At 43.2% G+C, this 23750-nt stretch overlaps 1 protein-coding gene across 2 annotated transcripts in view; it reads left to right on the top strand.

Annotated features, from left to right (window-relative positions):
• Positions 1-20876, top strand: part of rsu1 (Ras suppressor protein 1) — a 241752-nt gene extending 220876 nt beyond the window's left edge. The window contains exons 9-10 of one of the 2 annotated variants that reach the window (XR_010976961.1): positions 15860-16073; positions 20364-20442. Coding sequence is in view for 1 of the 2 variants with exons in the window: in XM_068051598.1 (XP_067907699.1) it covers positions 20364-20466 (103 nt within the window). In the remaining variant the exon portion in view is untranslated. Of the gene's footprint in view, positions 1-15859; positions 16074-20363 lie in introns of both variants that reach the window. The other variant, XM_068051598.1, reaches the window with a different exon arrangement.
• The last annotated feature ends 2874 nt before the right edge of the window (positions 20877-23750 follow it).

The raw sequence follows: 23750 nt of genomic DNA, 5'->3' as shown, positions 1-23750 counted from the left end.
CCTAATCTTTCTGACCAATTTGCACTTTAATGACTGCGTGCATTATGAACACAGCGTTATTTTTCCACTAAGTTTTGGTCCATTATTTCAGAGAACAAGTAGCATAGGCAGAAACAGATAATATTGGTTAATTCAAATGTAACTTGATTTGTTTCAGAAAATTATATTTCAATGTCCAAGGTTAATGACAGTTCATCAGCTAAGCCTGCTTTGGCCAAAGATCTGATTTCTTACAGCAAGTGTTCATCTTGCTATCGGTGATGGTGATGGCACTGCTGTTGGAGCATGCATACGAAAGCCTCATCTCTTAGTGCTTGCCACCTTTGTAGCATTTTGAAATCCCATTTCTTTTCTGCCGATGATGACCTCAAATTCTGTGGCAAACTATTGACTGTAGTGTCTAGAGATTAACCTGTATATTAGGAAGGTTCACACTTTAAAATCTAGCTAGTTTCATAGAGCTAATTAATGAGAAATTTTGTTACTCTGTGGAATTTCAAGCTGTAGGTGCATAATTACATTATGGTTCTCAGAGTGCTGCAATTATCTAAAGACATCATGACGACTAAAAATCTTTGCCATTCTGTAGTCAATGGGCAAAACTCCAGGAGCTCCTTGCGCTTGACAAGGGAAGCTGATAAAATCTCCAGTTTACAGAAGCAGACCTGTTGAATGGCATGACCAATATGAGGAAGATGGTACGCAATATTTAAATTAAGTTTGCTGTTAAACCGATTTACTTGCAGTTGCAGGTCCAAGCACCTAGTTTCTGAGAAGATGGACTTTTATTTATTGTAATTTTGACCTTTTGCCTTCTCTGGAATGTTTGATCAATAGATTTGGTACTGGGTAATGAACCCGGCCAGGTGTTAGATTTAGATGTAGGTGAGCACTTTGGTGATAGTGACCACAATTCGGTTAGGTTTACCTTAGCGATGGGCAGGGACAGGTATATACCACAGGGCAAAAATTATAGCTGGGGGAAAGGAAATTATGATGCGATTAGGCAAGATTTAGGATGCGTAGGATGGGGAAGGAAACTGCAGGGGATGGGAACAATCGAAATGTGGAGCTTATTCAAGGAGCAGCTACTGCGTGTCCTTAGTAAGTATGTACCTGTGAGGCAGGGAGGAAGTTGTCGAGCGAGGGAGCCGTGGTTTACTAAAGAAGTTGAAGCGCTTGTCAAGAGGAAGAAGAAGGCTTATGTAAGGATGAGACGTGAAGGCTCAGTTAGGGCGCTTGAGAGTTACAAGCTAACCAGGAAGGATCTAAAGGGAGAGCTAAGAAGAGCAAGGAGAGGACACGAGAAGTCATTGGCGGATAGGATCAGGGAAAACCCAAAGGCTTTCGATAGGTATATCAGGAATAAAAGAATGACTAGAGTTAGATTAGGGCCAATCAAGGATAGTAGTGGGAAGTTGTGTGTGGAATCAGAGGAGGTAGGGGATGTGTTAAATGAATATTTTGCGTCAGTATTTACAGTAGAGAAAGAAAATGTTGTCGAGGAGAATACTGAGATTCAGGCTACTAGGCTAGATGGGATTGAGGTTCACAAGGAGGAGGTGTTATCAATTTTGGAAAGTGTGAAAAAAGATAAGTCCCCTTGGTCAGATGGGATTTATCCTGGGATTCTCTGGGAAGCTAGGGAGGAGATTGCAGAGCCTTTGTCCTTGATCTTTATGTCGTCATTGTCGACAGGAATAGTGCCGGAAGACTGGAGGATAGCAAATGTTGTCCTCTTGTTCAAGAAGGGGAGTAGAGACAGCCCTGGTAATTATAGACCTGTGAGCCTTACTTCGGTTGTGGGTAAAATGTTGGAAAAGGTTATAAGAGACAGGATTTATAATCATCTTGAAAAGAATAAGTTCATTAGCGATAGTCAGCACGGTTTTGTGACGGGTAGGTCGTGCCTCACAAACCTTATTGAGTTTTTCGAGAAGGTGACTAAACAGGTGGATGAGGGTAAAGCAGTGGATGTGGTGTATATGGATTTCAGTAAGGCGTTTGATAAGGTTCGGGATGGTAGGCTATTGCAGAAAATACGGAAGTATGGGGTTGAAGGTGATTTCGAGCTTTGGATCAGAAATTGGCTAGCTGAAAGAAGACAGAGGGTGGTGGTTGATGGCAAATGTTCATCCTGGAGTTTAGTTACTAGTGGTGTACCGCAAGGATCTGTTTTGGGGCCACTGCTGTTTGTCATTTTTATAAATGACCTGGAAGAGGGTGTAGAAGGGTGGGTTAGTAAATTTGCGGATGACACTAAGGTAGGTGGAGTTGTGGATAGTGCCGAAGGATGTTGTAGGATACAGAGGGACATAGATAGGCTGCAGAGCTGGGCTGAGAGATGGCAAATGGAGTTTAATGCGGAAAAGTGCGAGGTGATTCACTTTGGAAGGAGTAACAGGAATGCAGAGTACTGGGCTAATGGGAAGATTCTTGGTAGTGTAGATGAACAGAGAGATCTTGGTGTCCAGGTGCATAAATCCCTGAAGGTTGCTACCCAGGTTAATAGGGCTGTTAAGAAGGCATATGGTGTGTTAGCTTTTATTAGTAGGAGGATCGAGTTTCGGAGCCACGAGGTCATGCTGCAGCTGTACAAAACTCTGGTGAGACCGCACCTGGAGTATTGCGTGCAGTTCTGGTCACCGCATTATCGGAAGGATGTGGAAGCTTTGGAAAGGATGCAGAGGAGATTTACTAGGATGTTGCCTGGTATGGAGGGAAGGTCTTACGAGGAAAGGCTGAGGGATTAGATTAGATTAGAGATTAGAGATACAGCACTGAAACAGGCCCTTCGGCCCACCGAGTCTGTGCCGAACATCAACCACCCATTTATACTAATCCTACACTAATCCCATATTCCTACCAAACATCCCCACCTGTCCCTATATTTCCCTACCACCTACCTATACTAGTGACAATTTATAATGGCCAATTTACCTATCAACCTGCAAGTCTTTTGGCTTGTGGGAGGAAACCGGAGCACCCGGAGAAAACCCACGCAGACACAGGGAGAACTTGCAAACTCCACACAGGCAGTACCCGGAATCGAACCCGGGTCCCTGGAGCTGTGAGGCTGCAGTGCTAACCACTGCGCCACTGTGGGACTTGAGGTTGTTTTCGTTGGAGAGAAAGAGGAGGAGAGGTGACTTAATAGAGACATATAAGATAATCAGAGGGTTGGATAGGGTGGATAGTGAGAGTCTTTTTCCTCGGATGGTGATGGCAAACACGAGGGGACATAGCTTTAAGTTGAGGGGTGATAGATATAGGACAGATGTCAGAGGTCGTTTCTTTACTCAGAGTAGTAGGGGCGTGGAACGCCCTGCCTGCAACAGTAGTAGACTTGCCAACTTTAAGGGCATTTAAGTGGTCATTGGATAGACATATGGATGAAAATGGAATAGTGTAGGTCAGATGGTTTCACAGGTCGGCGCAACATCGAGGGCCGAAGGGCCTGTACTGCGCTGTAATGTTCTAATGTAATGTTCTAAAAAGATATTTTAATAATGATCCCTTTTCATTTTGAACGTTCTGTGTCAAATGTTATTTTTTTGAAAGAATTAAGTTGTTGATTGGCAGGTTTTTTGATCAATCGAGTGAATCGCCAATCATTGTCATGCTTTAGTCTTCAAAGCAGGCTGCTACAAAATCCATAAAAGTGGTTGATTTTTACTTTGTTGTGGAGTGTGCACAGTGTCCACATTTGGCTAAATCTGGAAAGCAAAGACTTGGGAACATCCCAAGTGTGTGCATGGGTTCCACTGGAGTTTAACCAATGAAAGCCATATAACTTAGCAACCAAAATTGGTAAATTGGGGCATAGTTGGTATTCACATCCTAGGCTGGGATAGGTGGGGGTGCGGGTGGTGATGGTGGGGTGCGGGTGGTGATGGTCGGGAGCGCAGTCTGGGAAACAATTAGGTATAAAAATCCTGCCTGCTGCCCAGCAATACCAGCTGAAACTTGTGTATACAAATTAGCTGAGGATGCAGCTGGGCTTGAACTCTGTTTGTTTGCTCTCAATCAGATTGTCAGCAGCACTTCCTAGGTTTACATGTGCAGAATAGACAGTTTGGGTGATCTATCAGTGGGTTGCAAATGTTTATGGAACTTATATCCTCAATTGAGTCCGTATCTTCAGAATAGGAGGAGTTAGAATGACAGAATCATAGAAATTTTATGGCACAGAAAGAGGCCACTTGGCCCATCATGTCTGTGCTAGCCAGAAAAAAGAAAGAGCCACGCAGCCGAATCCCACTTTCCAGCATTTGGACCATAGCCCTGCAGGTTACGGCACTTCAGGTGCACATCCAAGGCGCCTTTTTAAATGAGTTGAGGGTTTCTGCCTCTACTACCCTTACAGGCAGTGAGGTCCAGATGCCCATCACCCTCTGGGTGAAAACATTTTTCCTCATCTCCCCACTAATCCTTCTACCAATCATTTCAAATCTATGCCCCCTAAGTCACTGACCTCTCTGCTCAGGTGAATAGGCCCTTCACATTCATTCTATCCAGGCCCCTCACAATTTTGTACATTTCAATCAAATCTCCCTTCAGCCTTCTCTGTTCCAAGGAGAACAACCCCAGCCAATCCAATCTTTCCTCATTGCTGCAGTTTTCCAGTCCTGGCAACATCCTTGTAAATCTCCTCTGTACCTTCTCTAGTGCAATTACATCTTTTCTGTAATGAGGTAACCAGAACTACTCACAGTATTCAAGTTGTGGCCTAACTAATGTTTTATATAGTTCCAGCATAATCTCCCTACTCTTATATTCTACACCTGGCTAATAAAGGAAAGGATTCCATATGCCTTCTTAACCACCTTATCGACCTGCTACCTTCAGAGATCTGAGGGCATTCACTCCAAGGTCCCTCACTTCCTCTACACCTCTCAGTATCCTCCCAATAATGGTGTATTTCTTTTGCCTTGTTTGACCTCGCTAAATGCATGCCCTCACCCTTCTCTGGATTGTGTTCCATCTGCCACTTTTCTGCCTACCTGACCAGTCCATTGATATCTTCCTGCTGTCTACAGCTATCCTCCTCGCTATCAACTATGCAACCAATTTTTGTGTCGTGTGCAAACTTCTTGATCATTACCCCGACGTTTACGTCCAAATCATCAGTATATACCACAAAAAGCAGGGGACCTAATACTGAGCCCTGTGGAACAGCCTTCCAGTTACAAAAACACCTGTCAACAATTACCCTTTGTTTCCTGCCACTGAGCCAATCTTGTATCCATCTTGCTTTATTCCCCTGGATCCCATAGGCTTTTATTTTTTTAACCAGTCTGCCATGTGGGACCTTGTCAAAAGCCTTGCTAAAATCCCTGTAGACCTCATCAACTGCACTACCCTTACCAATCCTCCTTGTTACTTTCTCAAAAAGTTCGATCTGGTTGGACACAACCTTCCCTTAACAAATCCATGCTGACTATCCTTGATTATTCCATGCCTTTCTAAGTGACATTTGGGAAATATAAAAATGAATCTGAATTATCCCAAAAAATGGCTAATGCAATATAGTTCTGAAGTGAATTCCTTGGGGTGAAAAAAAATGGTTTCATTCCTGTTTACCAGTGCTTGAACATTTAAAATCTTTGCAGTTTGGGGAGTCTATCATGCATATTCATAGCAAGTAATACGATGCCTAATTCAATAGCGTCTGCTTCAAACGGTTGATATGACTCGGGTACTCCGAGAGAGAAGAGCAGTCAGTTTTTGTGCAGGTGCAGAGTTGGAAGAAAGGATTAACATACATAGTTATGGCCCCAACTTCCAGAGGCTTGGCCACCCTTGATTCTAAGACAATACATGACAGTATCACCAAACAGATCCAGTGTTCCATTTTGTATCAAAGTGAAATTGAGTAATGGTCGTTCAGCCCATCGCACTTATTGTAATCTACGCCTGTGAATCTTGTACGGAGATACCACTTTTACCTCTCCTCTATCTTGCTGCTGAATCTAAATTCCTTTTGTCTCTAAATTAGAAATCTTTCATTCTTTCGACCATATTCACTGCATGATGGGCAATTTATTTTACGTTGCTATCTTTTACATGTGAATTTAACTGTTCCTACTTCTGAATTTATCTATAGCATTGTTTCCCAAATTGCAGTGTGACAATGAGAGTATAGTGATATAAATAGTATTTTGTTTAATCACATAAAAAGAAATTGCAGATGTGCAAGAGAGAACCAAGGCGAGAAGTATTTCTGTTTCGATCTATGAAATGTGCCAGTGCAGTTTCTTGTTAAATCTATTTAAATTTCTGATTTCTGGGGTAATTTTATATTCCTGTGCCATATACAGGAAATAAGAACTGAAGTAACAGTATGTTTATCAATGCTAACAGTTCTAATTGCTTACATCTGGATATTGAAGTTGTGTTTTTTTGATTTGCTTTCACTATATAGCAATTTCTATTTATGGATCTTCAGTTGGCAAATTTGAATGAGACTTAATTTTAATTGCAAAAGCAAAATACTGTGGATGCTGGAAATACCCTGCAGGTCAGGCAGCATCTGTGGAGAGAGAAATGGAGTTAACGGGCTGGATTTTCGTTACGGAGGCAGAAAACAGGAGCCAGGTCTGGTTTTGGGTTAGAAACCCATCTCCAGTGGAAAACTGATTTCAGGTTCAGATTTTCAAATGGTTAAGCCCTTAATTGGTATAGAGACAGGTTTTCTGTCCACTTAGAGCCAGTGGGACCAGGAATGGAGGTGGGTCAGATGAAGTGTGAGATACATGTAGACACCCCATGGCAGCCACCACTGAGGCTGCTGAATGTCCTGAGGGAGAGATCTGCGTTTTGTGCATCTACCACACCAGAGGGAAGTGAGATGTCAGGGGGAGCCAGAGGTGCTAGGGACAGGGCAAACCCTCATTTCAGTAATGCCAACCTGGATCTAATGCTGGCGATTGTGAGGGAAAGGAGAGAGATTTTCTTCCTGAGGGTGGCAGGAGGGGGACACCTCGTCATGCAGCAGGGGCACCTCTCCGTTCACTGTTATCTCCCTCCACCCCCTCTTCTTTCTCCCCTCTTATCTCCTGCTTCTTCCCCAATGAGCTGCCTCCTTCCAGGGCCTCAAGGTCCACGCCTCTCTGGAGGACCGTGTTATGGAGAGGGCAGCAGACCACCACAATGCCAGAGACCCTTGCAGGAGGGTATTGGAGAGTGCCACCTGAACAGTCCAGGCACCAGAATTACATCTTCAGAACCCCGTTGGCTTGCTGAGCAGGTGGCATTGGTTGTATTGACTCTGTGCCTCTGTCTGGGGCTCCTGTAGTGGGATCAGTAGCCACCTCTTCAAGGGATTTCCCTTGCATCCATCCATGCACTTTGAGGAATGGAGTGAAGATCCGAGGCAGTCTGGACTGGCGGAGGATGAAGGAGTCATGGCAGTTGCCGGGAAAGTGAGCACATACATGGAGGAAGCATCTTGTGGTCGTAGACCAGTTAGTTTTTGAGGGAGAGGAAACCCTTCCTGTTGGAAATCACTGGGTTCCTTGATGGTGACATGGGCGCAATTGATTATCCCCTGCACCTCGGGGAATCCAGCGATGGAGGCAAAACCCAATGTCCTCTGTACCTGCACAGGCCCATTTATGTCAAAGTGGATGTTGTCCATTGCCCTCTGGAATATGGCATCCATGACCTGCCTGATGACGTGATGAGCTGCCGACTGAGAGATGCCACCTACGTCCGCAGCTAATCCCTGGAACGACCCAGTTGCATAGAATTTCAGGGCAATGGTAACCTTGACGGCTGCAGGTAAGGGACTGCCATGGGTGCTGCAAGGCCTCAGGTTATTATGGATCAGAGCACAAAGGTCCGAGACTACCTGCCTGGATATTCGTAGCCTCCGTCATTTGCAGGTGGCTGACTCTTGAGCGGTGGCCTCAATGTCTTGAGTAGCATCATCTTCTCCTTGCAGCCCCCCGCTGTGCTCCTCTGGCCTCCTGCTGTCCAGGAGTTTGCATCTGCTGAAGCTCATTCTGGCTGCTCTGTCCAATGTCAGATGAGCCTGTTCGCATCTGAACTCCCTCAGCAGGGCTTTGTACATTCACCAGGCCTTCCTCTGCCAACCCCAGCTGCCCCACTGATGCCAGTGGGCACACATCCCTCTCCAGATTCCTCTCACTCACCACTTAGAAAAGAAAGTCTTGCAGCTCCAGCAATGGCCATTCTGGTGCAGCTGAGATTTATTTTGTGCCTCTGCATCATGTTTATCAGCCCTTCCCATATCCCACATGGTCCGCCGCATTGTTTGTCTTCTAAACCATGCCATGGTCCAGACATGGCGTTCACCCTGTACCCTTCCCAAACTGCTGCTGACAAGCTTGTTAATGAGCTCCACAATTAGCTCAACCGTGAATCATTGGAGGCATGGGAGCTTGCTGTTCCCTCCCTCTCTGCGTCCCTTTAAAAATGGCTTCGTGTGCCAGAGCCAGCGGGACTCTGAGAACACGATCTTAAATCGCATGCACACCTACTTCCGCTCCCAACAGGCTTCGAAAATCCGGCCCGTTTCAAGCCTGCACCTTTCATTTTCTAATGAAAGGTCACAGACCTGAAATGTTATCTCTGTTGATTTTAATACCCTTTGCTTTGAGCAGTAGATTAGCAGCAGTTAAGGTAAATGTTCATAAAGTCAATCCAGCATGGACTCGATGGGCCGAATGGCCTCTTCCTGTGCTGTAAATGACTCTATGACTTTCCAGTTTGCAATATTTATCTGATTTATCTCTTATAATAGCAGACTGGCTGCTGTAGTTAAAGGAATTGCAAAGTGCCAGATCTGGAATATAAAGTTATGTAATTTGAATATCATAAGGACTAATTACTAGTGTTTAGAAATATCTAGTTAACGAATCAGCCTTTCAGTATTGGCTATTTAAGGTTAAATTTTGTTTTTCTAAAAATGGATTCGAGGAAAGATTGATTTATAGCTGTTCTATAAAACGTAAAGCCATCAATTGTTTGCATTAGGTTGCTTAGGCTAGCTGTTGGTTAGGTAATTATGCACAATCTGATTCAGTTGAGATACAGTCACATTTTAGACAGACCTTCAAGTGGGGCGATGCAGTTAATGTTTTCACAAATCACTCAAAGTTTCATATTGATACTGATTTTTAAAAATCAATATATTGCTGTGATCATTTTCCTCTTCACAGAATTATAGGATAAGATTTTCCCGTCCCAGGGTGGCAGGCTGGGAGGCAGGGAGCCGCGTGAGACGGTTCTCCAATGCAGTCGAGCTGTTGGGGAAGCTTTCCAGTGGTGGGTCCCGATGCGGATCGGCTGCCTGCTGACGGGAGCCAGGCAACCAATTTAAAAAAACTAAAGGCGATTTTCCCAGGCCACTGGCATTTTTCTGGCCGCGGAATTGCCCCCCCCCCAGCATCACTGAGGCGGCCTCCCTGTGCCAACTGGTGGGCCTTTTGAACTGGAGGTTGCATGCCCCAAAGTGGGGGCTGTGGGCCATCTGGAGGGGCCTGCCTGCTTGGCTCCTCTGATCTTTAATTTTTTTTTTACTTAGCTGTCCAAGGGCACCTCAAAATCGAGGGGTTCTCTTGATCCCCAACCTCCCTTAGCAGTGCCCCACTCTCTGAAGCTTCAGAGCTGCCAGCCCTCTGATTGGGCCAACAGCATCTACATCCCGCCTGCCATCCTTAATTTGGAAGATTGCTGAGCCGGTCCTGCTGTCCACGGGTTTGGATTCAGGACCACCTTTTTCTTAAGCTCGCGGTAAATTTCTGCCCTTAGAATCTTACTGCACAGAAGGAGACCATTCACCCATCGTGCCTGTGCAAGCTCTTTGAAAGAGCTTTCCAATTAGTCCCACTCCCCAACTCTTACCCCATAGCTGTACACATTTTTCACTTTCAAGTAGATATCCAATTCCCTGTTGAAAATTGCTATTGAATTAGCTTCCACCATCCTTTAAGGCAGTGTATCCCAGATCATAACTCGCTGAGTTTAAAAAAACAAACTCTCCTCTTCCTCTGGTTCTTCTGCCAATTATCTTAAATCTGTGTCCTCTAGTTACCAACCTATTCACCAGTGGAAACAACTTCTCTTTACCAACTGCATCAAAACCCCTCATAATTTTGAACATTTCTATTAAATCGCCCCTTAACCTTCCCTGCTCTTAGGAGAACAGTCCCAGCTGCTCTCACTTCTTCATGTAACTGAAGTCCCTTATCATTCTTTTAAATCTCCTCTGCACCCTCTTCAAGGTCATGACACCCTTCCTAAAGTGTGCTCCCCAGAACTGGACATACTTCTCCAGCTGACACCCGTATAAAGGTTCAGCATAATTCCCTTGCTTTTGTATTCTGTGCTTCTGTTTATAAAGCCAAAGATCCCATATGCCTTTTATATAACAGCTTGATCAACCTGTCCTGCCACCTTCAAAGATTTGTGCCGACCTTTATTTTTAGCTTGTATTTTCTGTCACTGTTTTAAGTATCAGAAGTGATATCATTCTGCTTGAGAACTGGATTTCTACCAGTTTCAGGTCATAATTTACTGCATTTATGTATACAGTATACCAGTAATCGACCAGCACTTTGTACATTCACGTGCTCTTGGATCCCTCCTTAAAAATAATTGTTATCTTTGTATAATACAACTACAGTTACTTTTCAAAAATTCTACCTTTGTGACACATTAATTGAATACTCAGATAATTATGCAGCATCTGATGTGATTGAGGCACAGCAAACTTTAGCCACACATTGAAGTGGGGTAATGCATGTCATAGGCTGAATTTAATGCCAACAGCTGTGGCCTTGATGGCAGGCCAGAAAGCCTGGGGCAACCCTGCCAGGGCCCCAAAGCGATTTCTATGCCTATTGCCTGCCGACGGGCCTCCTGTCCCTTTCAGGGAGAAGATCCCGCCTCCAAAAGCTGCTGGCCAGCTCTTCTGTCCCAGCAGCGACACAGCAAGAGGGAGCAGGCCGCAGAATTCAGGTAAGTGAGGTCAGCAGAATGCCAGTAGCCACTGAAGGGCCTCAATTAATCTCTGGATGGGAAGGCCGTCCTCGACCCTCCCTGCCCCTGATTGAATTGGATGAAGACAGGAAGGCGATGGGCACACTATCCTCCCAATTCTCCAACCTTCCTCGCATTGCTACCGGCTCACTTGGGCCGGATTAAATTCTGCCCAGTGTTTTCACAGATCACTCAAAGTTTCATATCAGTGCTGATTTTTTAAAAAGTGTTCAGTATGTTACAATGAGCATTTCCCTCTGCGTAGAATTATAAAGTCTTATAGCACAGAAAGAAGCCATTCAACCCATTGTGCCTGTGTCAGCTCCTTGAAAGAGCTGCCCAATTAGTCCCACTCCTCAATTTTTTCCCCATATTATGCAAAGTTTTCCTTTTCCAGTACACATTTAGTAAAAAATGAGTGCCTGTCTGTTTGCGCCAAGTCCATTTCATTTCACTGCCAAAGAATAAGTTAAAGTTACATGCCAAAATAAAAGCTGCTTCGCTCACACCTGTTTATAATAGTTATTTGGCATGTTTGAATCTGTAGTTAGTGGTAAATCAACTGTGAACCCCTGGCTTGCCATTTTTTTGCAGTTAATTTGGGCCTGGTAGATTTAATGAAGGTGTAGAGGGAATTGCATTTGGAAAATTATCTGTTAGCAGAATTTGATGAGTGCTTTACATTGCTTGTATTCTATTTTAATTTGCACCTATTAATTTATCCCTAATACAATGAACACCAGTCTGCAGGTTGCAGCTACATGAACCTTTTTGTATTTTCATTTTAAAATTCCGGAACTGATTTCCTAAATAAGGATAAAAACAGAAATCTGAGGTCCCCAACATCACAGATGCCAGTCTTCAGCCAAACCAATTCACTCCACGTGATATCAAGAAATGGCTAAAGGCATTGGATACTGCAAAGGCTCTGGGCCCACACAACATTTCGGCAATAGTACTGAAGACTTGTGTCTAGAACAAGCTGCGCCCCTAGCCAAGCTGTTCCGGGTCAGCTACAACACTGACGTCTACCCGACAATGTGGAATATTTCCCAAGTATGTCCTGTGCACAAATAACAGGAAAATCCAACCCAGCCAATTACCACCCTATCCGTTTACTCTTGATCATCAGTGATGGTAGGGGTTATTGGTAGTACTATCAATTGGCACTTGCTCAGTAATAACCTGCTCACTGATGCTCAGTTTGGGTTCCACCAGAGCCACTCAGCTCCTGACCTCTTACAGCCTTTGTCCAAACATGGACAAAAGAGCTGAACTCCAGAGGTGAGGTGAGAGTGACTGCCCTTGACATCACGGCAGTATTTGACCAAGTATGGCATCAAGGAGCCCTAGCAAAAATGGAGTCAATGGGAATCGGGGGGGAAAACTCCTTGTTGGTTGGAGTCATATCTAGCACAAAGGAAGATGGGTGTGGTTATTGGAGGTCAATAATTTCAGTCCCAGGACATCACTGCAGGAGTTCCTCAGGGTAGTGTCCTCGGCTCAACCATCTTCAGCTGTTTTATCAATGCCCTTCACTCCATCATTAGGTCAGAAGTGGGGATGTTGACTGATGATTGCACTATGTTCAGCACCATTCGCGACTCCTCAGATATTGAAGTCGCCCATGTCCACATGCAGCAAGACCTGGACAACATCCAGGCTTGTGCTGAAAAGTGGCAAGTAACATTCGTGCTACACAAGTGCCAGGCAGTGACCATCTCAAGCAAGAGAGAATCTAACCATTTCCCCTTTGATGTTCAATGGCATCACCATTGCTGAATCCCCCACTAGCAACATCCTAGGGGTTACCATTGACCAGAAACTGAACTGGACCAGCCACTGTGGCTACAAGAGCAGGTCAGAGCCTAGGAATTCTGCGGCGAATAACGCGCCTCCTGTCTCCCTAATGCCTGTCCACCATCTCCAAGGCACAATTCAGGAGTGTGATGGATATACTGTCCACTTGCCTGGATGGGTACAGCTCCAACAACACTCAAGAAACTCGACACCATCCAGGACAAAGCAGCCCGCTTGATTGGCCGCCCATCCACCACCTTCAACATTCACTCCCTTCACCACCGACGCACAGTGGCAGCAGTGTGTACCATCCACCAGATACACTGCAGCAACTGGCCAAGGCTCCTTCAACAGCACCTTCCAAATCCATGACATCTACCAACTAGAAGCACAAGGGCAGCAGATGCATGGGAACGCTTCCACCATCCTGACATGGAACTATATTGCTCTTCCTTCACTGTTGCTGTGTCAATATCCTGGAGCTCCCTTCCAAACAGCACTGTTGGTGTACCTACCACACACGGCCTGCAGCAGTTCCAGAAGGCAGCTCACCACCACCTTCTCGAGGGCAATTGAGGATGGGTAATAAATGCTGGCCTAGCCAGTGACGCTCTCATCCCATGAACGAATAAAAAAAACACTAACTTTCCTTTTCCATCCCCTAATGGTAATGAAACTCTTGCACCATATTTATGGCTGAAAGGATTTAATTAATATTGCAAACTAATTGAGCACTTCGATGTTGTACAGTCATTTTTCTTTATAAATGTTTATAGAATACAAAGTCATCAAACATTTATTGAAGACTTTAGCCTCAAGTTCTAGGAATGGTGGAAAGTAGCTAAGTTATTTTAATGTAATGTTTGATCATTGTTTGATAAGTTCAAAATGAATAATTGTCAAAGATTGGAGGATTCAGGAAAGTGTAAATTGAAAAGTAATTAGAACATTGTCAAGGCTGTAGAGCCAAGTAGCGATTTGGATAATAACCAGAGTAGGTCAGGAAGGGACAGTGAGAATAACAAAGGTAATAGGGCATAAGCGACTAAGGGCACTTCAGGAAAAAATAGAAAAAAGATAAAGCTAAAGGCATTATATCTGAAGGCACAAAGCATTCACAACAAAATAGATGAACTAATAGCACAGATAGAAATAAATGGATTTGATCTTATAGCCATTATGGAGATATGGCTTCAGAGTGACCAAAGTTGGGAACTAAATATTCCAAGATACTTGACTTTGAGAAGAGCTAGGCAAAATGGAAATGGAAGAGTGGTGTAGTCCTGATAATAAAAGTTGGTATAAAGACAGTATCCACTTTGGTAGAAAAATAGAAAAGCAGAATATTTTTTAAATGGTGAGACTGGGAAATATTGGTATTCAGAGGGACTGGGTTATCCTTGTACACAAATCACAGAAAGTTAACATAAAGGTACAGCAACAATTAGAAACATGAATGGCATGTTAGCCTTTATTACAAAGGACTTGGAATATAAGAGTAAAGTCTTACTGCAATTATATAGAGTTTCGGAGTGACCTACCCTGGAATAGTGTGTACAGTTTTGGTCTCCTTTCCTAAGGAAGGATATACCTGCCTTAGAGGAAGTGCAAGAAAAGGGACTATCCTATAAGGAGAGATTGAGTAGACTATGCCTATATTCCATAGAATTTAGAAGAATTGAAGATCTCATTGAAATATCGAATTCTTAAGGGACTTGACAGGGTCGATGCTGGGAGGCTGCTTCCCCTGGCTGGGGAGTCTTTTTATTCTTTCATGGGATGTGAACTTCGCTGGCAAGGTCTGCAGTTGCTCTTGAGAAGGTGGTGTTAAGCAGCTGCCTTCCACAGCTGCAGTCCATGTGTTGTAGGTACACAGTGATAGGAAGGGAGTTCCAGGTATTTAACTGAGCAACAGTGAAGGAACAGTGATATAGTTCCAAGTCAGGATGGTGTGTTTCTGAGGGGAACTTACAGGGTGTTCGCATGCATTTGCTGCGCTTGTCTTTCTAAGTAGTAGAGGTCGTGGATTTGGAAGGTGCTGTCAAAGGAGGCTTGGCAAATTTGCTGCAGTGCCTCTTGTGGATGGTACACACTGCTGCCACTGTGTGCTGGTGGTAGAGGGAGTGAATGTTGAAGATGGTAGATGGGGTGCCGATCAAGCGAGCCACTTTGTCCTGGGTGTTGTCCAGCTTCTTGAGTGTTGTTGGAACTGCACTCATCAAGGCAAGTGGAGAGTGTTCTATCACACTCCAGATTTGTGCCTTGTAGATGGTGGATACCTTATGGCGGGCAGCCATAAAGACAGGGCTAAAATGTGGCGAGTCGAAGAGACTTAGTAGTTGGCAGGAAAAAAGACAGAGGCGTAAGGGGAGAGCCAACTGTGCAACAGCCCCGACAAACAAATTTCTCTGCAGCGCCTGTGGAAGAGTCTGTCACTCTAGAATTGGCCTTTATAGCCACTCCAGGCACTGCTCCACACACCACTGACCACCTCCAGGCGCGTATCCATTGTCTCTCGAGATAAGGAGGCACAAAGAGAGAAGAGATAGTGGATAGGCTTTGGGGAATTAGGTGAGTTACTTACCACCTCTGACCTGCTCTTATAGCCACAGTATTGATTTGGGAGGTTCAGTTCAATTCCTGGTCAATGGTAACCTCCCAGGATGCTGATGGTGAGGAATTCAGAAATAGTGATGCTGTTGAACCTGGCGCTTGTGTTATGAAAGTGCCTCCATTTTTAAATATTTTTTGACGGCTCGTGTTTTAGAATTATGGAGATGAATTCATTGGAGGACTGAAGTGATTCCGTAGATGCTGGACTTTGTTTTTAAGGGTCACTGGAAGGACTCCATTTAGAAACCACATTTACTGTACGTCACATGTCTTCAGATAAGTGAACAGATCCTTTCTGACTATGGGTGTTGTTTTCAAGAAAAGTGACATGTCAAGATTTATGGTGCTCAAGAGTGGGTTTCATTTTTGAATACTGTTTTGAGTCAGTTGGGTTTGTAGCCTGCTGAAAGAAACATCTTTTCTCCACCTCTCTGAGCAGCCTTAAGAAAAATCCAGCGTGTGATAGCTAAAACCTCTGATGTCGCATTTCTCCTGAGAAGCTCCTGGAAAACCCGCCAGATTAGTTGTCAACCTTGCCTGAAAAGAACTCCTCCAGAAAAGATCCCAGTGACTTGTCCACGTGTACTCGGATGCCAGACTGTATGGCATCTGGAACATAACATATCTTATCATTTTTCTTCAAGAATTAACAGGTACTTTGGCCAAAGCATCTTTATTTTTCCTTGAAACTGTGCGTGTGTGTGTCTTAGGTATTTAGAAGGGAATATATTGTTACAACCGAATCAAGAGGAGTGCATTGTTTATTTTAGTTCCACTTCTCCACGGGTCGCAATATATATTTAAATTTTTTCCCACTTACCAATACAGTCAATCATAGACTCTATTTTTATCCCAGAATAAAACACACCAACCAGATTTCTTTAATAAACAACAAAATTATCAGTTTATTATAAAACAGCTCTTAATCAGTAATGAAGTAAAGCATAACCACACAGATTGAAATATAAAGTTCCCTTTTTACCTTAGCGTCTCACACACATACACTGATTAACTGGAAAAATAAGGGGATTTTTGGTTTTAGAGCTCTATTACAGACAAAAAATTTGGGCTGACTACTTGCTCATTCTTTAAGAAACAGCAGCTGAGATATGTTTTGTTCCAAAACTGGCATACAGTTGGCCTCCGAGTACACATAGATGGGTCACTGGAATCGTTTAGAACAGTTCTTTCCAGGCTGTGTTGAGAATTAATTTAGCAGGCTTTTCTTCAAATCCGGGAGACGAGATGAGTTGACACAGCGGACTTCTCCGGGTCTTTTTTAGAGAGGAGCTTAAAGCTGAGCTGGGTTGTGGTCTTCTCTCCTTCCTTGGGAATTCTTTTCTCTCCTTGGAAGTTCTCTTTGGCAGGCTTTTTAAAGAGATGGAACAGGCTGGGGTTCTGTCCTTCAGTTTTATTTTCTTCAAACTGCAACCCCTTTTAAACAGTTCATTCTCAACTCCAAACAATTCAAAAGTGAACCCGGAAACAGAAAATCCACCTTCTGATCTGTCACTCCTCTACACACATCTTCCTAGTTACCAGGGTTTCTGTTCTAGTTTTAACTTGTCATGTGACAACCAGTTGTTGTTGTTCCGATGAAAGGTCACTGACCTGAAACGTTAGTTCTGCTTCTCTCTCCACAGATGCTGCCAGACCTGCTGAGCTTTGCCAGCACTTCCTGTTTTTCTTTCAGATTTCCAGCATCTGTAGTATTTTGATTTTATTTCAGTTGTTGTTGTTGTTGTCAAATAAGTCCTTTCATTGTCCTCTTGGAAAAAAAACTGGTCCAACATTTCTTCAGTTTCACTATGAATCCTCAAAAAACTATTTTTAACGAAACCAGAAACATTTTTGTAACAGTATATATTTACTGTCCTATTTCAAACTGTGTTAAATCTTTGCATCTTTATTGACTAAATCTTGTTTTATAATAAATTAATACTTGTGTTGTTTATTGAAGAAACCCATTTGGTGGATTTTATTCTGAGAGTAAAATAGAATATATAATTGGCCACATTGGTAAATGGGTGTGCATTTAAATGTATGTTGTGACACTGGTGTGGCATGAATGTTATGTGCCACTTATCAGCCCAAACATGAATGTTGTCCAGGTCTTGCTGCATGTGGGCACAGACTGCTTCAGTATCTGAGGAGTTGTGACTGGTACTGAACATCGTACAATCATGATCAAACATCCCCACATCTGATCCTATGATGGAGGGAAGATCATTGATGAAGTAGCTGAAGATGGTTGGGCCTAGGACACTACCCTGAGGAACACCTGTAGATGTCTTGGAGCTGAGATAAAATAGATTCTAAGAAGTAATTTTCCTATTTTTTTTTTACCGCAGTTCCCCCACCCAGTGCCAATTTTCTCCTTTGCTGGAGGTCTTTGACTTTGCTGGGGTTTGGTGCCATGGGTGCTGACCACTCTGCCAGTACCCTTGCTCATGAGCAGTATTCATGTATTAGGCAAGAATGTGAATGTCAGTTGGCAGTTCCAACATAGGGACATAGCAGCACTGCATGCATTTCTGCGCTCATCTAATGCCCAAAGCACTAACGACCTCAGTAATAATTAGAAGCAAGCAACCTGCCTGGTTGACTTTCTTTTCCCCTCCCTAACCAAGGGACAGTGAGACCAATTGTAGTAGCTCTACCACCTGCTGTCAGCTGACCTGAGATCAACTAACTCAGCACAGACTGTGCCTCAAACCTAAAGCCTTCCTGATCTGTTGGGCTCAGCTGCTCACTGGATAAATTTGGTGAGCATGCAGAATTTCCATTTTCTTCAGGTTATTCTGGTAACATTTGTCATTGTTCAGTTGATTGCTCCTGTCAGTGCTGGGTGTTTCCAGCTAATTCCTGTGTGCTGTTATCTGATGACATGATCTTTCACCACAATGATCCTTTCAATCCAGCGCAGACCTAGCAGACTTTCTGGAGGGACTGGGGGTGGGTGGTAAAAGGAAGATGACATTTTAATGAGTGTATTTTTTTAATTTGCAGTTTAAGTAGTATGATTATAGATTACAGTTTCATTGAAACAAACCTATCCCAATTTACCCCTGATTTTGAAGTAATTATATAAAAGGTTGAGGTTATATTTTTAGTTTTCTGTGCAGTTTGTAGTGACTTTATGTTTAGTGATGTATTGTAAATTCAGTGAATAGTTAATTACTGTTCTAATGAACATAATGTTCTACTAAACTGCATGTGATTTAATTAAAAGTTTTAAAAAATGAGACTTAAAAGGGTAGAAATAAGCTGCATCTATTGATTCTTCCTGCATTTATTAACTCTGGTGTATTCTTTCAATCCCCTGAGATAGTGCCTGCTGAACTGTGTGCAATGCAATGACAGCTTAGACCTCTGATAAATAACCAAAGGTCTCAGCTAATATTCTTACTATCATCTCCACCTCTTTTTTTTTATTAAGTTAGTACGTTGTTGTTAGTAGACCGATAAAAATTTAATGAGCATCTTTCCAATTGATTATGTTTTAAGATTGTTCATTCCAACCACCATCTTCCCAATCTTCTTAGCACGGTCACATTAATAAGCAGCACCATTTTTATTTTGAATAAAATTAACATAACTCTAACTGCAAATTTCCCACTGTGCTGTAAATCTGAAAAAATATTTTATGCACATTGTAAATGGATTTGAAAATTTGCAATGTTATCAATAATACAAAACATGATGAAAATTGGAATGGATAAACCTTTCTAAATCTGTTTTGAAATGCCGCAATTGAATTAAAACCAAATAAAGCAGAATTTTTGAACATTTTTATTTAGAAATGAACACAAAACACCTTTGTGAAATATCACGTGGCCCAGAGCCTTGAGTAAATTTCAAAATATACAAAATTAATTTGTGTAAATCAGGGTAACATGAAAGTGCCTTTACCATGCCTAATACTGCAGAGATTCTCTTGGCTGATAACCTATCTTTTAAACACGAAGATAAAAGCAAAATACTGCAGATGCTGGAAATCTGAACTAAAAACAGAAAGTGCTGGAAATGCTCAGCAGGTCAGGCAGCATCTGTGCAGAAATAACCTGAGTTGGCCAGCCGAATTTTCAAACGGCCACAAAGGTGGGACCAGGCCCCCAATTTCCTGCCATCGGCTGGCGTGCCGGTCTGCTGCTATGGTCCCGTCTCCAGGCCATTTTCATTCGGGAGGATAGTGGGGGATGACGGCTACCCGCCCACAAATTTCCTATTAAGGCTACTCTGCAGACGCCATCTGAAATTTTCCAGACAGCACGCAGGCCACCCCATTGTAGCTGAAACACGGCCAAGGGATGAAAGTGGCCTCCCGGCGGCAGACCAGATCGGGTCGAGTGAGGGGGTGCGGTTGGGAGCACTCCATCCAGCTTGGAAACTGATGAAAGGTCACAGACCTGAAATGTTAATTCTGTTTCTCTCTCCACAGATGCTCCCAGACCCGTTGAATACTTCCAGCATTTTCTGTTTTTATAACCTGTTTTTTTAAAGATGGTTTAATGGTTCTTAAAGCTCTTTCAGCAGCCATTTACTCACCTTTTGACTATTTGTAATTAGAACAAATAGGGAATCTAAACTCTAATTACTAACTAAATTTAAGTTAATGTTTTTAAACAGTCATTTGTTTGCTGTGGTGCTCCAACCTCCTAAATCACAGGATACTTTGTTAACATTTAATCGGCAGTATTTATTAATGTGGCATTGATGGCTGTGCAGCTATCTTGAAGCCATCAATCATGCTGAAATAGCCTGGGAGGCCTCTGACACTATTTCTCTCTGTCACTGTATTGACCCCATGGGTTTTCTGGTTAGACAGGAAGCTCGGAGTGCTGCAAATGGCTACTCTGTCTCTCTCTAGTTCAGTGTAATCGTGTTGCTGTCTTTTTTGAATATTGCCAATTTTACAAGCTATCTCTCTTGTTTTCTTACAGCCTTTATGGTAGACACATGCAAGCAAACCCTGAACCTCCAAAGAAAAGTAATGACAAGTCCAAGAAGATAAGCAGGAAGCCTCTGGCTGCTAAAAACAAATGAGGGATTCAGTCGACTTGCATGTTGAACTCTTCTTGCATGTGCCTCTGATCTGTATTTATTACCTCACATATTTTAACATGTTATGTCAGGAACGATATATTATCTTTTGTGCCTAAGGTAGTTTCTACAGCTTACTGTCCTGAGGTGATTATGTATATGCCTCACAGCTTTAACATGCTTTTCATAATTGCCATAAAACCTTCTTCACCAATAACTATACTTTGGGGGTAAAAGAAACTCACATTATGCCTTATTCACAAACGTTATACAGAATAAGTTATTTATGCTAAGAGAAGTGCAAACATTTGTATTTGCTGTTACATGTGCTTTCAAAATTGTTCTTTTGCTTATGTCATATCTTAACTCTTACTGCTCTTATGATTTTTAAATAAAATCTATATTTATATGTAGCTTTCAATATCTTTTCTTCTAAAAGTTTATATAATTGTATTATATTTGCTAGACAAATGATCCTATCTATTGATCTGTCTGTCCATGCCAAAAGGAATTAAAGCAATTATGGGGTGACTTAATTGAGGTGCATAAGAAATTGAGGGGCTGAGTGACAGTGGATAGGAAGGACGAATTTCCCTTAACAGAGAGGTCAATAACCAGGTGGCAGAGATTTAAAGTAATTAGTAGAGTGATTAAAGGGGAGTTGAGAAGAGATTTTTTTTCACCCAGATGGCGGTGGGGTTCTGAAACTCACTGCTTTAGAGGGTGGTAGAGATAGAAACCCTCATCACATTTAAAAGTTACTTGGATATGCACTTGAAGTGCTATGGGTTAAGAGATGGAAAGTGGAATTTGGTTGAATGGCTGCTTTTCATCTGGCACAGACAAAATGAACTGATTGGTCTCCTTCTGTGCTCTAATTCTTTATGTTTCTATAAACAATTTGTGAATCCACTGTAAATTAAATGGGAAAACGCCCTTTTTCGTGTGATTGGTTCTAACTCAAATAATAGATATGGCGGATGTTGCACCTGCCTTATTTGGTAAATAGGCACCTGTTTGTCCTACTTGAAATTATCTCATAGTGCATGTTCCATAATTTTTAAATTATTTAAGTATTTAATTTAGTTTTCATGCTCATCAGTCTTCTACAGGAATAATATAGAAATAATTTCATAGCCTGCTGTGATGCATAATTCCCCAGTAGCACTTTTGTACTCCCGATTTGTCCCAAATTCTCCAAGTTGACTTGTCCATCAACTATTTTACTATGAATGGAATATTAGATCAATATTACAATATATGCTGATGTACAGACCCCATTGTAGATGTCTTGCTCCATGATCATCATCATGAAATGTCTTCAGGTGCATTACAAAGAAGGTACAAAGCAGCTTAGTTTTTCTTTCTCTTGCTGTCAGTGAATAACTGACCAAGGTAAAAGAAAAAAGAAAAGACTGACTTGCATTTATATAGTGCCTTTTATGACCATCAGACATCTCAAAGCACCATCGGGGGTAGGCGGACAGTGGAGTTGACGCCACAATCAGATCAGCCATGATCTTATTAAATGGCGGAGCAGGCTAAAAGGGTCCAAATGGCCGACTCTTGATTCATATGTTTACAGCCAAGGAAGTACTTTCTGAAATGTAGGAAATGTGACTGCTAGGCTGCACACAGCAGACTGATGATGACTAGATAGTCTATTTTTATGATGTTGATTAATATTGGTCAGGACACTGGGGATAACTCCCCTGCTCCTCTTTGAGACAGTGATATGGGATCTTTTACATCCACCTAAGAGAGCAGGTTAACATCTGATGCACCTCTGATAGTGCAGTAATCCCTCAGTGCTGCACTGGAGCATCAGCATTGATTTTTGTGCTCAAGCCCTGGAGTGGGACTTGAACCCAGAAATGCCAAGGCACGAATGTGACCAACTGAGCCACAACTGACACTACTTGTTACAAGCTAAGTTGAATGATATACAAACCAATCAGAATTCATGAGGGGACTTTAACTCCCAACAACAGCTGGGTTTAAGTCGGTGGGATGTGAAATTTTTTTAAATCTTCTAACCCAAATCCACCCCTCCTTGAATCTGCCCACTGACGGGATGGGGCGCTGTCAATCGAGCAGTTCCCAGGAGACAGGTTCTCATCGAAATATTTTAATGGGGCTGCATGCCTCATTTTAATCTCTCTTGCAGGTTTAACCCTGAATGGCTGGATTTCCACAAACCCCCACCCACCCCGCCCCCACCACAATCACCAGCCAACTACCCATGATCACAGCCCTTTTCCCTCATCTCTACCCTGATCTGTCTCTGACCATGCTCCCCCCACCCCGTGATCGCCCCTCAAACCTACAAGCCAAGCTGTACCCATTCCCAACCCCTCATAATCTCTACCCCAGCAGCAAGAAACCTAACTGCTCCTCGCCTACAGCCTCTTTTGCAGCATTCCCCGCCTAACAGGGAGCCAAGCCTGTCAACCAGGCTGGTTTTGGGTGGATGGTAATGGCACACACACACACACCAGTTAAAACACCACATTATTCGGGGAAATGTAGACTCCTGGGTTTCCTGACCCAAACTCCTCCATTGCCCTCCACAGTGGCAGCAGTGTGTACCATCTATAAGATGCACTGCAGTAACTCACCAAGGCTCCTTCAACAGCACCTTCCAAACCTACGACCTCTACAACCTCGAAGGACAAGGGCAGCAGATACATGGGAACACCACCACCTGCACGTTCCCCTCCAAGCCATGCACCATCCTGACTTGGAACTATATCGCCATTTCTTCACTATCGCTGGGTCAAAATCCTGGAGCTCCCTCCTTTACAGTGCTGTTGGTGTACCTACAACCTAAGGACTGCAGCGGTTTAAGAAGGCAGCTCACTATCAGCTTCTCACGGCAATTAGGGATGGGCAATAAATGTTGGCCCAGTCAGCAACACCCACATCCCAACGAATTTTTTAAAAACCCACTGGTGTGGAAATCCAGCCTCTGTACAGATCGGGCTTAGAGTAGTTTAAAAACTGTTGAAGGGGGAAGCTGCTACTGATTTTGGAGCTCCTGCAATAGTAATGTTGGGGCGGCGCAGTGGTTAGCACTGCAGCCTCACAGCTGTAGGGACCTGGGTTTGATTCTGGGTACTGCCTGTGCGGAGTTTGCAAGTTCTCCCTGTGACCGCGTGGGTTTTCGCCGCCAAAGACTTGCAGGTGATAGGTAAATTGGCTGTTGTAAATTGCCCCTAGTGTAGGTAGGTGGTAGGGAATATGGGATTACTGTAGGGTTAGTATAAATGGGTGGTTGTTGGTCGGCA

Source organism: Heterodontus francisci, chromosome 2 (assembly GCF_036365525.1).
Source record: "Heterodontus francisci isolate sHetFra1 chromosome 2, sHetFra1.hap1, whole genome shotgun sequence".
Classification (NCBI taxonomy): domain Eukaryota; kingdom Metazoa; phylum Chordata; class Chondrichthyes; order Heterodontiformes; family Heterodontidae; genus Heterodontus; species Heterodontus francisci.
This window is presented reverse-complemented; position numbering and strand designations above follow the sequence as displayed.